The 16,472-nt window shown below is 36.4% G+C and overlaps 1 protein-coding gene across 3 annotated transcripts; it reads right to left on the bottom strand.

Annotated features, from left to right (window-relative positions):
- On the bottom strand, window positions 1–14,568 carry LOC107512768 (E2F associated phosphoprotein). Of its 3 annotated transcripts, none has more exons than XM_016148630.2 (6): window positions 14,412–14,568; window positions 10,618–10,799; window positions 9,494–9,589; window positions 8,071–8,188; window positions 4,377–4,490; window positions 1–574 (listed from the first exon to the last, which is right to left on the bottom strand). In XM_016148630.2, exons 1-6 carry the CDS (start codon window positions 14,483–14,485, stop codon window positions 298–300), a joined length of 861 nt encoding a protein of 286 aa, XP_016004116.1. In that variant the 5' UTR covers window positions 14,486–14,568; the 3' UTR covers window positions 1–297. The 3 variants fall into 3 exon arrangements, with proteins under 3 accessions (XP_016004116.1, XP_016004121.1, XP_016004128.1); XM_016148635.2 differs by lacking the exon at window positions 14,412–14,568 and adding an exon at window positions 12,719–14,372; XM_016148642.2 differs by lacking the exons at window positions 1–574; window positions 8,071–8,188 and having other exon boundaries at window positions 4,420–4,490.
- Between the last annotated feature and the right edge of the window lie 1,904 nt (window positions 14,569–16,472).

Raw genomic sequence — 16,472 nt, 5'->3', positions numbered from 1 at the left:
TTACTTACAATCCCAGGACATTTTAATTCTAAAGAGCTTTAATAAATAAAAAGCCCCAAGTTTCCAAAGTCCATCAAAAAGGGAATGAACAATCAGTATCATCAGAGCTTGGGGAAATTTTTTTAAAGGGGGAGGAATGAATGTTGATAACCATTCTCGTTCAAAAAGATAAAGATGAAACACTGCTTCTTCAAATAACAACTCATAATATCACTTGATATGAGTAGGCAGGAGGAAAATAACTGTCCATATCTGCTTTATATACAACATTGGGCAATTAAGTGCCAACTTAGCTATTTAGGAATGGCTTGCTAAAACATTGAAAAAATGAAAGACTTCATCCTTGTCATAGACTGCCACTTCGGTGGAACATTCGGTGCACATAACGGGGTGATAGACTTCTTCCACTTCTGTCTCTGCCTGCTCTGCAGCATCCTCACAGTCAGACCGCATCTTCTTCCGGCCTCGCCTCTTCTTCCTGTTCTCTGGAGTTTTGTATCTTAAAATCTCCTCTTTATTGACAGAACAATTCATCACAAACATGGCTCTATATTGAGTTTTGTATGATTCATGCCTAAGAGGAAAATGAAATGAAGAACTTGGATTTATGTTCCATTTTAATAGTTATCTATTTAGATAAAATTTGAGAACACCAAAATCTTACTGAAATACCAACCAAAGTAAAGACATGCGAAAAAATGGGAAATTTAAAGAAATATTATTTTAAGAATAGAAAGGAACTTGGTAACAAATAATAGTATAAAGAATGAATATATTCCTTGCTCCTGCTTTAAAATTAACCTTTATCTCAGAAAAAAACTTTGTTTTTCAAAATCAGAAAGACAGGAAAAGTTGTAGAAAACTTGAGAAGTAATGTTTAAATAATCTTTGCACATTTTTCTGTTGTGACCTGAGACTCTGCTCCTCTCAATACAGGTGGTGCAATTCTGGTCACCATTTTAGTAAAAGCTCTAGTTTTAAAAGCTTAAGGAGCTTCTGACTTTATAATGTCCACTCTTAGCTTTACTCCCGCAGTCTAAAGAATAGATAATGCTTCCTTTGTTCTCCTCATATACTTAATATTCCCCTAGTTCTTTTCCTACTTAATAAATTGCTTTTCTTTTTTTCCCTTTAAACCTCATGTGACAGAAATATTTATCCGGCTAAAAACAGTGAACTCTAGTTATGCCCTCATCGGTTTATCTCCACCACCATCATCACTAGCAATTTTGACTGTGCAAACTGGTGCTTCTCCAAGTAAGACTATAAAAATTTCATTCACACTCTATTGCATTAGAATCCTGTGTTAATATGTAACACAATTTTTACTAAGGCCAATTTCTACTCTTAGATTATAAAGCAACTTCTTTTGAGCATAAGAACCCTGTAATATAGTTTAATTTGAAAGAGAAGTAACTTAAATACAAAGACATTTTACTTTTTCTTCATTCAATAAACACATTCTAGGTGTCAATTTCTATACAAAAAGTTTAAGAGTTCACATGGAAAGTATAAAAATTAATTGTTGCAGATCAGAACCTCAAGTTAACAAATAAGAATAATCTACAGCTAGCTACTCACTAGCTCCTAAAACAAATCCACCACTACAGTGTCACTAGTTTCAGTTAATTTGATCCAAAACATGAACTAAGCTAGCCATTTATAAGGACACCAGAAAAAGGAAAAAAAGGAAAAGAAAAATGTCCAGAGTATACTGTCAGCCCTCAGTATCCACAGGTTCCACATCCATAGATTCAACCAGTCATAGATGGAGTATTTCCAATCTGCAGTTGGGAATCCATAAATGCCGAGGGCCGACTTATGTACCGTTCTATGACATTTTATAATAAAAGAGACTTGAACATTTTGGTATCCACCAGAAGACAGTGAGTGTGTCCTGGAACGAATCCCTCTCAATACTAAGGGATGATTATATTTGGATTAATGAAATGATAAAAAAAAAAAAAAGCAAACACATGATCATCTCAGTTGGTACAGAAAAAGAATGTGACAAAATTCAACATGTTTTCGTAATAAACATGCCCACTAAGGTAGGAATAAAAGCAAGCTTCTTCAATATTAATAAATGCCATATATAAAAAACGTGTAATAGCTAACATCGTACTCAATGATAAAAGACTGAAAACTTTTCTTCCAGGTTCCAGAAAAAGACAAAAATGTCTGCTGTCACCACTTCTATTCAACATAGTACTGGGAGATCTAATCAGAGCAATCATGTAAGAAAGAAATATATAAAAGGCATCCAAAGTGGAAAGGAAAAAGTAAAATTATCTTTATTCACAGATGACATGATCTTATAAGTAGAAAACTCTAAAAATGACACCAAAAACAAAAACAAAAAAAAAAACTAGTGCTAACAAACTAATTTAACAGAGTTGCAGGATACACAATCGATACCCCAAAATCTGTTGCATTTCTGTATACTAGCAATGAACAATCCGAAAAGGAAAGTAGAATAGAAATTACCAGAAGCTGGGGTGTTTGGGGGTGGAAAATGGGGAATTACTGTCCGATAGGTACAGTTTCTGTTTGGAATGAGGAAAAAGTTCTGGAAATGGATAGTGGTGATGACTGCAAAATATTGTGAATGCAGTTCATGTCACTGAATTTTACAAATGGCTAAAATAGGAAATAAGAGTGCCCACTGTCACCGCTTCTATCCAACATGGTACTGAAGTCCTAGCCAGAGCAATCAGGCAAGAAAAAGAAAGAAAAGGCTTCAAAATAAGAAAGGAACATGTAAAACTGTCTTTGTTTTCAGATGACATCACCTTATGTATGTAAAACTCAAAAGACTCCACCAAAAAAAAGTTAGAATAAACAAGTTCAGAAAAGTTGCAGAATACAAAATCAATATATAAAAATCAGTTGCGTTTATATACACCAACAACTATCTGAAAAAGAAATTTAAAAAATTTCTACCCTATTCACAGTAGCAGCAAAAATAATAAAATATTTAGGAACAAATTAAGCCAAGGAGGTGAAAGATCTGTAACACTGAAAACTATAAGACAATGATGAAAAAAAAAAAAACTGAAGAAAAAAACAAATAAATGGAAAGATATCCTACGTTCATGGATCAAAAGAACAAATATTGTTAAAATGTCCATACTACCCAAAGCCATCTACAGAGTCATTGTAATCACTATCAAAATTCCAATAAAGTTTTTCATAGAAATAGAAAAAATATATATTAAAATTTGTATGGAACCACAAAAAAACCCAAATAGCCAAAGCAATCTTGAGAAAGAAGAGCAAAGCTGGACGCATCACACTTCCTGATTTCAAACTATAATACAAAGCTGTAGTAATCAAAACAGTATGGGATTGGCATAAAAACAGATTCACAGATCAATGGAAGAGAATCAATAGCCCAGAAATAAACCCACACATATAATGTCAACTAATATTTGACAATAAAACCAAGAAAATTTAATGGGAAAAAGAGTCTCTGGATATTTACTTGCAAAAGAATGAAACTGGACCCCTATCATCTACTGCTCACAAAAATTAACTTTAAATGGATTAGAGACTTAAATGTAAGACCTGAATTGTAAAACTCCTGGAAGAAAATATAGGAGAAAAACTCTTTGACAATGATCTTGGCAATGATTTTTTGGATATGACCGTAGAGTGACCACTTCAAGAGTTATATAGATCTCTAATCACTATGCTGTACAACTGAAACTAATAAATTATTGTATGCCAACTATATTTGAAAAAAACTCATTGAACTATACAATGTACACATGAGCAACTAATTGTCTATTATACTTTAATAAAGCTGGGGAAGAAAGGTAACTGTGTGAGGTGAGGTGATGGATGTATTAACTAACCTTACTGTGGTAACCATTTTGAAATATATTCATATATCATCACACTGTACGCCTTAAACTTACACAATATTATATGTCAATCACATTTCAATAAAGCTGGGAAAAGACTTTTTTAAATGGTTAAATGGTCTAGTTGGCAATAAATTGAATATTCAAATGAAAGTCTTAAGATAGCAAATTTTAAAAAATGGTTAACATAGTAACTTTTGTTACATATATTTTATCACAATAAATAAAGTGTATCTGAGAGAATATATCATTCCGCAACATGTATGCAGTTTCACTGAATCCTTGTCAGTACTGGCAAGTGCTTTATTTTAAACTACTTGTGGCAGAACTGTGTATAAACAAAATTATTTATAAAAAGATCAGCCGGGTAGCACCATGGATATATGAGGACAGAACCTTATCAGAATTCCTAAGTACCTCAAAGGTCTACTTTTGATTTTAAAAAAGACCCACCAAGTTGGGGTTTTTTGCTTGCTTGTTTTGTGTACATTGTTACCCTTTATCTGTTACCTTTGGCAATCAAGACACAGTGTGGTCATGCAGGCAGGGCAATTCAAGACAGCATCACTATTTGGAACTGGCTGTTGTTGCTGATGTGGCCTCTGTATTCCAAAACCATGGTAGCTAGAACAAATAAAGAAAGGGGAGCAGGCACATTAAAGCCGGATCCTGATTTCTAATGCTACTCTCCAATGAAAGTAACCAATAATCCTTAGAAAAATAGTCGATTCTAGGAATAGGACATACAAGATGAACCTAGAGTATCTTGTAGTGCCAGAAAGTAAGAAAGTGCTAAAAAAAAAAAAAAAAAAAAAAAAAAAAAACACCAATGCAGTAGGTATGTCAAAGGGGCACAGGAGCACTCCTAGTGGCCAAAGCCTAAACAATTAGAGCAACAAAATAAAATAATATTGGATTATAACCCAAAGTATAAATAAATACTCATGAGTCCATGGTGATATAAATGACTGAATAAATACATAAATGGGGGAGAATAAATAAATCTCCACTTCCGAAGAATTACAAATAATTTACGAAGATACTCTCCCCTCTTAACACCCGACTCCTTAAGTCTGGGCTGCACGTAATGACTTCCTTCCAAAAAGTACAGTATGGAAAGGAGGGGTGGGGGAAAGGAAAAAGACTGAGTTTAGAGAAACCGGACAAATACCACCTCACCATGGTGATCGAAGTAAACATTAATAGTAGTAAATCATGCTGATGGTATGTGGTTGTGCCCTTGGCATGATGTGATGAAAATGGCACTTTGCCTCTTCGGTCTTCCTCCCAAAAACCTATAATCCCAGTCTAATCATAAGAAAAACATCAGACAATTTCCAAATAAATGGCACCTCCTACAATATACAGTCATGCACTGCATAACGATACTTCGGTCAATGACAGACAGCATATACAAATGGTAGTCCTTCCTGTAAGATTATAATGGAGCTGAAAAATTCCTATAGCCTAGTGAAGTCGCAGGTGTGGTTACATTGTAGAGCAATGCATTACTCACATATTTGTGGTGATGCTGGTATAAACAAACCTACTGCATTGCCAATCATATAAGAGGATAGCATGCACAATTATTACAGTATATGATACTTGATAATTATAATAAATAACTATGTTATTGGGTTATGTATTTACTCTATCTACTTTTCATATTTTAGAGTACACTCTATTTATAAAAAGTTTGCTGTAAAATAACGTGCTGTGTTATGCCAGGAACAGCCTCACACATATCAAGTTTACTAAGTCTCTTACTGCATCATTTTCTCATGTGTGATTTAATCTCATATTGTTTTATAACTTAGTGTAGCCTTCTGTATAGTGTTTATAAAGTCTCCAGTAGTGTGTGTATGCAGCAATGTCCTACATCTCCACATTCACTCACTACTCAATTACTGACTCAGCCAGAGCAACCTCCAGTCCTGCAAGCCCCATACACACCCTATACAAGTGCACCATTTTTTTCCCTTTTATATATTTTTACTGTATCTTTTCTATATTAAGATACGTTCAGATACATGAATACTTACTATAGCATTATAATTGCTTACGGTACTCAGTATAGTAATGTGCTTTATAGGTTTACAGCCTAGAAGCAATAGCTTCTATCAGACAGCCTCGGTGTGTAGTAGGCTGTACCATCGAGGTGTATGTAAGTGTACTCTATGATGTTCGCACTACAGTGAATCACTTAATGACGGATTTCTCAGAACACAACCCCACTGTTAAGCAGTGCACGACTGTACCTGACCAGTACAGGACAGCTCCTCAAAACTATTATGGTTATCATAAGCAAGGAAAGTCAGAGGAACTGTCATAGCCAGTAAGAGCCTAAGGAGACATGACAACTAAATATAACATGGTATCCTGGATGGGCTCTAGAAATAGAAAATGATCATTAGTTAAAAACTAAGAAAATCTTAATTAAGTATAAACTTTGGTAATACTAATATATCAATACTAGTTCATTAATTATAAAAATATGAATATAAAACATTAATAATAAGAGAAACTGTGTGTGTGGTGGTGGTGGTGATGTTGACATTGGGGGTGGGGTACATGGGAACCTTCTGTATTATTGGCTATATTTTTCCATAAATCTGAAACTAGTCTAAAAAATAAGGTCTCTTAACTTAAAAAAATAAAATAAAATAAAAAACAGTAAAGCTACATTTAAAAAGCAAACATGTAGGTTCTAACTACCTAAGGATTTTTGTTCTCTTTCTTGTTGTATTTCAAGAGTCAAGACAGTGTCTGGCATACAGTAAGTGCTCAATAAATATTTGCTAACTGACAGAATAAAGCAAAAATCTACTTATGAAGGTATTATACTATAAAAGTATATATTCCTAAAAGGGGCTTTCAGTAAACTCCTGAAAACTGAACAACAAAAGGCAAATCTTTTGGCATTACTTTATGAACTCTTTAAATGTTTGTGTAGAAAAATACTTAAAACATGTGGTACGAATTTTATAATTGTTATTAAATACCTCTTATGTTTAGCAAATTTCAAAAACCAAACCCCAAGAAAGTAACTTATTCATTCTTTCAATAGATACTCACTACAAGATACTTGGGATACAGCATTGAAGATCACTATCCTCGTGGTGCTTAAAATGTAGTGAATTCATTAGTTGAGGCTGATTTCTGTGGTCTTAAAAAGCAACTACTGCTTGATGCAGAAATGTGAATAAGTCAATAAAATGTTATTTCTTCTCAAAATTATATAACGATGCAAGTATATTCCATCTTACCTCACCGACAAATTCTGTCACCTGAATCAGGAGCTAGACTGTCAGCTCCATGACTATCTCAATATCACTCATTGCACTTAAAATGTTCATTCCACACTGTGGGTTATCAAAAAGTATTCATTAAACAAATGCAAGGGACAGTTGAAGGAAGTGGTTAAACTGGGAGAAGAAAAGAGGACAAAGTGAGAGTAGAGGCTAAAAGGTGGTGTATAAAGACTCACACAATGTCAAAATCCCTCTGGACTTAAAAAATATAGATTCCTAGACTTCGCCTTAGCTCAATCACATTCCCTCTAGAGTAGGACTCAAGGGTTTGCCTTTCATTCTCCCCAGGCGACTCTAAAGCATAGCCAGGCTAGGGAAGCACAGGGTAATAGCGGTAAGTTGCCTAGCTTTTAGTTTAATGACATATTGGCCTTCATAAACTCAAATTTGAAAATGCGTATGACGTTTCCTCTTGGGATGATGAAAATAGTTTGAAATTAAGTAGAAGTTATGGTCACACAACACTGTAATTATACTACATGCCACTGAATTATTCACTTAAAAATGGCTAATTCTGTAATATGAATTTCATCTCAATGTTTTAAAATCCAATCTGTAAATAATTAAAAAGAACGATTCAGATGCAAAACATAACATCTACTCTTCAGCCACATAAATTCTTAATTTCCAACTAGTTTTAAGTTGTGTCTATTTGAAAAAAAATTCAGTTTTATTTCTTGAATGTGCAGACTACTGAAAGTTTGAATTCAACAGTTTAAAAAAAAAAACTGACGGGAATTTGCTGGTTATTTTCAAAATAAACTAAGCAGTTTTTTTTCAAATTTCTTTATGTATGTCTATATAAACATATACACATACATTCAAAATGTGAATGTAGTGAAAATCATCTTTTAATCATTTTCTCTAAAGATTCTATACGTTAAAGTTCTTACCCTCTTCTCCGTGCATCAACCCAGGCCTGATCTCTGTTATCTTTTTCAGGATCATATAGTAATTCATCATTTGTTGGAATCCTGTGTCGTTTCTTCTTTTTTTTCTTGGTTACCTGTGCTAATTTTGAAAATGTTAAGGATATGGCTACGTATCATGTATAAAGTTCACACCTCTTTAATACAGAATAAAGAATCCCATTTTTATTTATATTTTCCTAAAAAAAATGTTTATTCCTCTAAGTAAATTTCCTGTCCAATTAACGAGGCATTAAAATGAAGAATGACAGAGGAAGTAAAAACTGTCACTTCACTGAAAACTGGTATCATAAGAGCTTAAATAATGAAAATTCAGGGTCCAAAAACGCCACTCAGAACAAACCAAGAATAGTAACTATTATTGATGCCTAAATTCTCTACAAGTTCCCATATAGAAAATGCTACTGAAATCAGAAGAAAAATATTTCAAAAACAAATGGAAAAAAACTACGGTCATCCACATACACTGGACATTTAAAATGCACTTGAGCAGGTCAATATTTACGTAACAGATATAAAAATATAAAGTTATTTCTTTACCATATAAATCTGTTATTTGTGTAGTGCAGTGTAATTATTGCTACAATTAAATTAGTTTTAGATCTTGTCATTATGTTCAACTTTGCTCAAATTTTATGCAAAATAAATTCCAGGGGTGGCTCCATAGTGTAGTGGTTAGCACATCTGCTTTACATGCAGAAGGTCCTGGTTTCACGCCCCAGGTGGAGCCACAGACCAGGCCCTGGGTGCACCAGGCCCTGGGTGCATGTTGTGAGCATGTGGGAGACGCCCTGCCTTCAGAGATCCAGTTCTCAAGGGGAAATGGCAACATCCATAGCTCAGGGGTAGAAGTGGAGGGGTGAGGGGGGATTAAAGAGGGATGGGTAAATAAATAAATAAATTCCAAAGAACAGAGGGGCTGATTTTTAAAAAAAGCAAGGACTTAGGGAAAATCCTTCAAGAGGGTAAAAATATAGAAACTATTTGCAGGTGTGAAAGCAAATACTGCTGAACTAAGGAAACTAAAGGAAGAGGTGGGCCAAGAGCCCAGAGAAAGGAGGTACTGAGTCAGGACTTATTATTCCTCCTCTCTCCAGGTGTGCCTATGCAACGCCACTGGTGGTCCCACGTCCTCATATGTGCGCATGCTCATCTGTTCTTTTTTTTTTTCCTTGTGGTAAAATTGGCATACAAGGTTATATAAATGTTAAATGTACATTACAATTTGATAAATTTTATACACATCTTTCCTTATTCATCGATCCTGCCTTTGTTTTCACATCAACAGCCTGCCATTTTTTAAAAGATCAAATTAAGAGAGAAATCCTAATATCAAATAATTTTTCATAGAATATTAACAGCTAAACCTGGTAAGCATTTTACTTACCTGCTTTGTCTTCATCCTCGGAATCAGAATCAAAATATATATCATCATAGTACTTTGTCACAGCTGTTGCAACTTTCCCATTTCCTGAGGAAGACCCTGTTCAAATCATAACGGAAATACACAGACTAAACCATCCATAACTGACAAGAAAAAAACTCCATATATTCTTCCATTACTCAAATAATTTATCAACTCATTTCCCATGTCATTTGAATGGAAAAACAGTTCCACATTATTGACTTGCTGGATATGTGCCCTGTGCAATTACAAAGAACTGCCCTCCTTGGGTAAATGTTCCAAATCACAAAATTATTTTTGCCTCCCTACCCATAAATCTAATTAAACAAAACAGCTGTATTTTCAGGTTGCCAGCAAATGTATCTCTACCTTTTAGCCATGAAGTATATTGTGGAGAACAAAGAATAAACATCTCATTTTAAAGAAACTTTAAGGAAAAGAGAATAAGAGCCCTACAAAAAGGCAGGGAAAATGAGTCAAGGACACATTTTCCCCTCTGCAGTTATGCCTGGTGCCATGACATTACCTATACTTATGTCATCATATGCCTGCATCCCTAATTTTTCCTCTTAATTAATATCCACTTTTGACTTTATTATTATGATACATGCTTTTGTTCTTAACAGTTAATACTTGGCATATCGACATGGAAACCAATGGCGAAGAGTCCTACTTTCGCAAATCAGTTTTCAGGTCAGGTTTATTTTACATAAACACTAAGTATCAAAATGAAATGTTTCATTACTTATTAAAATGAGACAGGAATTTGTGATGACAGATCAATCTGCCATATCAGTACTATATAACTCTAAAAATACTTCTTTAAGCCTGTCTTTTTTTTTTAATCCTGAGATAAAAGTTACAGAAGGAAATCATGCAAGAAAACATTACTAAATAATTTCTTTCCAACAATACAGGAGACACTTCTTCACCAGTCATCAAAGAAAAAACTATGCTCAGGTTGTCAAATACATTTATTCATTCGCACAGTAAATATTTAGTTAGCACCTACTGAAAGTCCTGGAGACACAAGAGAGCACAAATAAGGTTCTTGTACATATGGAGCTTTAAAAAATATCTATATGAAAATCTAACTAAAAGTTTACCTGTTTCAAGAGAAGATAACTTGTCCTCCATTGTTTTAATGGTGGAATTTAATTCGGCTTCCATTTCTTTTTCAAATTCATCTTCACTAGATGATTCACTTTCTCCAGTAAGACATTCTCTGATGAGTTTGCGTTTTTGGTCGGGAGTTCCATGTAAAAGTACATCCACTTCATCTTCAGAACTGGTATACATTTAAATCATAAAGAATGTGAATATTAAAGAATTAAAATAACTTATAACTTCCATTATCTCACTGCCCAACAATTTTAAGTTTTAGTTAGCTGCATATGATTTATTAGAGCTATTCTCACTTAACAGATAAACCATTTCTGAATATTTCCAAATATGTATTTTAATGTCTGCAAAAAATTTCCTCTTATAGATGCTGTACATTTATTTCTAGCTCTTTGCTATTAAACAATACAATTAACATCTCTGTATATGTAATTTTGTTTGTTTATTTCCTTAGGATAGATATCTAGAATTAGCTACAAATATCTTTCTGACTTCTTGAATTATCACAATGCTTTCCACACGTATTGCGCCAATTCATAATTCCATCAGCAATGTAGTTGATTCCACAGAACTGAGAGTTTTTTAAAACTCCTGACAATTAAATAAAACCTAATATATTTAACTAATATATCAGTTATATACCCACACAAAATGTTAACAGATAGTAATTAAATATTATAGTTTAAAAGGCACAATGCTGAAGAGAGCTAAAGAGAACTACAGAGAGAAAGCTTAATTATAGTCCAAATTCTCCTGCATAACTTCTACCAATTTACTTGGCCTTCTGTGCCTGGGTTTCCCCATCAATAGCAATATTCTTCACCCTGACCAACATGCTTCTTCTTTCTCTATTATCACTATTTTTACTCGGATCCTCTTAAATTTACACCATATCCTAAGGATGTTCAGGTCTCCAAACTCTTCTGTTTCATTCCACCCCGAACCCTGCAGGCAAAATGTTATTCCTAAAGAACTCTCATAACATTAATACCCGGCTCTGAAATAAACTGTCCATCGCCAAATCGCTGAGCACAGCATTCAAAACAACCTTCCACAATCTGGTTTCACTTATCTTTTCAACCTTGAACTACCTTACTGGTCTTCAATTTGGGGTAATTTTGTCCCTCAAGGAACATTTAGCATTACTAGAGACATTTTTTACTGTCACAACTAGAAGGCAGGAAAAGGGGATACTTGGCATCTAGTGAGTAGAGGCCAGAGGTGCTGCTAAACATCCCACAATGCACAGGACAGCCCTTCAGAACAGAGAATCGTCTGACCCAAGATGTCAGTAATGCTGAGGCTGAGACACTCTGATCTAATCTGTATTATAGTGTTTCCAAAGTGCGTGATATAGGAGGTTATTTTAAAGAATAGCAGGATAGACGACAGTCCATTAAATAACGCTGAAGCCATTGCTGGTGGGAATGTAAAATGGTACAGCCACTATGGAAAACAGCTTGACAGTTTCTTATAAAACTAAACATGCAATTACCATACAATCCAACAATGGAATTCCTGGGCATTTATCCCAGGGAAATAAAAACTTATATGCACACAAAAAACCTATCCATGTATAGTTTTATTCACAATAGTCAAAACTGGAAACAATCAGATGCTCTTCAATGAGTGAATGGTTAACCACAGAATACTGCTCAGCAAAAAAAAAAAAAAAAAGGAATGAACTATTGATGTCTACAACATGAATGAATCCCCTGAGAATTATGAGTGAAAAATGCCAATCCCCAAAATCATACATACTGCATGATTTCACTTACAAATTTATTGAAAATGATAAAACTATAGAAATGGAAAACAAGATTAGTGGTTTCCAGAGGTTAAGTAGAGCATGGAGGAAGGAAGTGGGGAATATAAGAGATCTTTGTGGTGATGAAAATGTTCTGTATCTTGACTGTATTACTGTAAATATCCCAGTTACGATATCATAGTACAGTTTTCGATATGTTAACATTGGGGGAACTGGGTAAAAAGGACAAAGAATCTATTATTTCTTACAACTGCATGTGAATCTACCTCAAAATAAAAAGTTTAATTTAAAAAAAAAAAAAAAGAACACTGACTCACAAAGCAAGAGAAGTATTCCTTTTGCAAATTTCTTCAGTCCTTGCAATTATTTCAAGAGAAGTCATGGACCCTGGATATTCTTGTTCAGTATGCGAAGTTCTTACCACTCTTTACCTAGGCCATTTCTCAGGGTTGTGTTTGCAGTAAAAATACCCTTGAGGGATGAGGTAATGTCTCTTTCCAGGACAAAGAACAGGTGTATTTATTTACTGCCTGCTATAAAAGAGGTAGATTCTCCAAGCTCAAGCTGTCCTCAGTCACCATGCCAACCCACTGAATGTGTAGCATCCATATGGGTCTCTCTCTGTGTAACCCCTGCAGAAGCTGGGAAGTAAGAGTGATCAATACAAACATAATGTTCATGCTGCCTGCTGTGCTGAGTTGTCTCTGACCCAGGAGTATCAGATCTTCTGCCAGCTTCCACGAAACAGTAACAGGCTATAAAATATTAGCTTATAAGAGGGGTAAAATCAAATTCGACTGACACCCTTTAAACACCTAACACTAATCTCCTTTTTTTAAATAAGCATTAGACTCAGAGCCTTGAGCAGGTAATACATCAAATAACATTATTTTGTTTTCATAGGATTTCTTTTTAGTTACTTTACCAGTGGCAACTGTCACAACGTTATAAAGCTTCCTTTAAGAAATTTAACTACAAAAATGTAAGTTGATTTAAAGAAAAATAGTAAATAAACAACACAGGTGAATAGGAAGATGGTGCTGGCAAAATAACTCAAGTCCAGGAAACAAAGTTCTATTTCAATCAAACTGAATTACTAACTGAGGCCTACATATACCTCCTTTCACAGACCTGACGCATTAAGTGAAACTCCTTTTCACAGGGAATCTTGAAATCCATCCTCACTTCCCACAACAGAGATCTTCACAGCCCTCTGGTCTCCATGCCTACAACCTCTCCCCAGGATGTAAGGAAACATCGTGAGGGAAGGTAAGAGTTTTACAAAAAGCTCAGTAGGGCAGAATGTTTTAAGGTTTATAAGCGGGATCTGCTGACAGCTTTAAAAATGGCTAAAATTGCCTGGAACTCTCTTGCCAACATAACTGTTTCCCTTTTGGATATTTCCACGTAACTTCATCTGTGTCTATCTCAGGTGACGCCCTTCCGAGATACATATACTTACCAATATACACTTTCCTAGATATATATCTTATTTCTCCTACTGTATTGTAAGCCGTAGAAGGCAAAAATCTTATGGTTGACCTCTGTAGCCCAGAGCAAGCATATAGTAAGTGCTCAAAAAGTCTTAAATATTCCCTTATTTCTGTTTATGCCATATTAATCTTCAAGACGGTCACTTCACGTTAGCTGCCACGAGCCTTACAACATACTTATATGATATTTCCTCTTTTATAGACGAGACACAGAAAAAGTGACTTGCCTTCGGTCACAGTAAGGTGAAGAGGTAGGATCAGATCTCAAGGCTTTTGAAAGTTTACACGTGATTCCAGAATAACCCCCTTTCTAGCGCAGGTGTCGGTCCCGCCTCCCCCATGGCTGCAAGACCTCACCAGAACTCCCCTCAGCGTCCCACAGGCCACAGCGGGGCGCGAAAGGCGCCGGAATCGCTGGGCCGAGGGTCCCCACAGGCCAGGCAGGCGCAGCGCAGGCAGGTGGCTAAGGTCCAGAGCCTCAGGGGCCGGGGCGGGGCAGGGCAGGGCAGGGGCCCACCTGCTTAAAGCCGGCTCCTCGTCGCTAGGCTCTTCAACTGCGTAGGGGTCATAGTCATCTTGGAACCGGTTCATGCTGCGCAGCGGCCTCGGGCCGGGTCTACAGGCGTCGACCCACTGTTTACTGCGCAGGTCCCTTCTCTAAAGCGTTCCGGGCTCCACTTCCGCCCGCACTTCCGCGCCCTCCCTGCGCGTCTGCGCAGATCGTCCTAGCCAGGGGGTCAGGGAGAAGTGGTGGCTGTTGGTCCGGTTGCTGCCTTTCTCCGGCTTCCCCTTAGCTGGAAACAGCTACCTTATTACTGGAAATAGTAATCGACACCCTTATAAATAGCGGTCTCTTAGATCAACACTCCATCTGCGGTGTCTCATGTCGTGACGTGTGAAGCAGAAATCTTAGATGCTGAAGGACATGCAGCCTGTAGGTCCTCAGATACTAACACCCAATGTCCCCTCCAACCTCCTCGCCTCAAGCCATTCCATCTTCTTTTCACCGAGTAGCTGCTGCCCCGCCTTCACGCTATCTACTCCTCAGTCTGAGCGAGGTCCTGACTTTCTACCGAAAAGTTGCTAGACTGTCACCAGTTACTTCCTAATTACCTTTTCCTGGCCTCTTTTCAGTCCCAACTTTTGCTCAGCCCACTCAACATTTGAGATGAGGCAGATGGCAGCCTCTTAATTGTGACACCTTTTCTTCCCTGTTTATGTACCAGCCTATACACAAGTTCGTGCCTCCTTCCAGATAACTCCCCTCTTCGTGGTCCCATTCAGATGACTGCCCTGCCTTATTTTGGTCCATGTCCTCGTCTCAGTTACTATGTCAGATTTCCAACTTCCTGGCTAGATAATTCTGCCTACCACACCATTGGCAATCCAAAGTCAGTACACGGCAAACCCAACTAAACATTTTCCCCTTCATTCCTATACCTCAACCAACAGCTGCTTTCGACTCCATTTCTGCCACTTTCTCCATCTTTACAACTGCGATAGGCTGAAAGTTTTGCACTCTTGGTTGACTCTGGGTCCCTCCATGTGCCTTCAGGTCCCAAGTTCCGGAGATCTCTCAGCAATGTCTCTCTCATCCACATATCACCTCCCTACCTAGCACCCTGACTGTTGATATAAGCTCTTGACAGCCTTGTTTTGCTACACTCTGCTGGCAGAGTGACACTCTTCCAGTGCAGCTTTCTCTGGACAATTTCCTTCCTAATAAGTCCTAATATATCACTTTTACTTGCTAATCTGTTCACCTTATTTTGCAGTGTTCTTTGCCCTCAACAATATGGTTCAATACATCATGCCAAATTGATTTCCCTACGCATACCAGCACAATCTGCTGATTCAAGAATATACATTATGCCTTCCATCACTAGCCTTTGCCTATGCTATTCCCTGGAGCACCCTCTCCTACTTTTATGTCTACTATCCAAACCCTACCTATCCTTCAAGATGCATCTCCACCATCCAAAGTCTTCCTGTCCTTCAAGATGCATCTGCAAGTAATGAATGGGTCATTTCCGAAGATGAAAAATAGTGAGATGGCTGAAAAACAAAAATGCCTAGAGACAGAAGATCTGTTAGGCTAATAAAAAGAAGTGTGAAGGTATATTATATAAGAAAAAGTTATATCTTACATCATCTACTTCCACTTACTGCATAGTGCCCAAGGACAGAGAGTATGACTTACTACCTACAAAAATATTATTTTCAAAGATTTTCCTGCCATGGCCAGTCACACTAGTGCTCTTTCTCTCCTTTATATGACTCAGGATGCTTTCTGTCTTTTTCCAAGGTAAGATATCAGAATGTGTCTGTTTGACAATATATCTTTTCCATTGCTTTCTAAATTTCACAATCATAAGTAGAAATAGATTTCTATGGTTTAGATTTCCTATTCCAAAAACAGTAGAAATTCACACTCAGTGATCACTTCTGCTTTTTCTCCCTTCAAAGGTCAGAAGTAATGGTTCTTGTGTATGAAATAAGAACGAGTAAGATGGCAATATGACAGTTTAGAATTTAAACAGAAAAATAAATCTCAGAATCAGGTTTGCTCTATAAAAAG

Source organism: Rousettus aegyptiacus, unplaced genomic scaffold (assembly GCF_014176215.1).
Source record: "Rousettus aegyptiacus isolate mRouAeg1 unplaced genomic scaffold, mRouAeg1.p scaffold_m13_p_3, whole genome shotgun sequence".
NCBI lineage: Eukaryota > Metazoa > Chordata > Mammalia > Chiroptera > Pteropodidae > Rousettus > Rousettus aegyptiacus.
The sequence above is the reverse complement of the archived record's forward strand: the minus strand, read 5'-3'. Positions and strand labels throughout refer to the sequence as shown.

Bases quoted from the DNA above. Each gene is read 5' to 3' on its own strand.
- LOC107512768 (XM_016148630.2), bottom strand. From the start codon at position 14,485: ATGAACCGGTTCCAAGATGACTATGACCCCTACGCAGTTGAAGAGCCT. The intron at 10,800-14,411 runs GTGGGCCCCTGC...AATGTATACCAG, and splicing joins GAGGAGCCGGCTTTAAGCAG to TTCTGAAGATGAAGTGGATG. The intron at 9,590-10,617 runs GTAAACTTTTAG...TGATTTGAACAG, and splicing joins GTTATCTTCTCTTGAAACAG to GGTCTTCCTCAGGAAATGGG.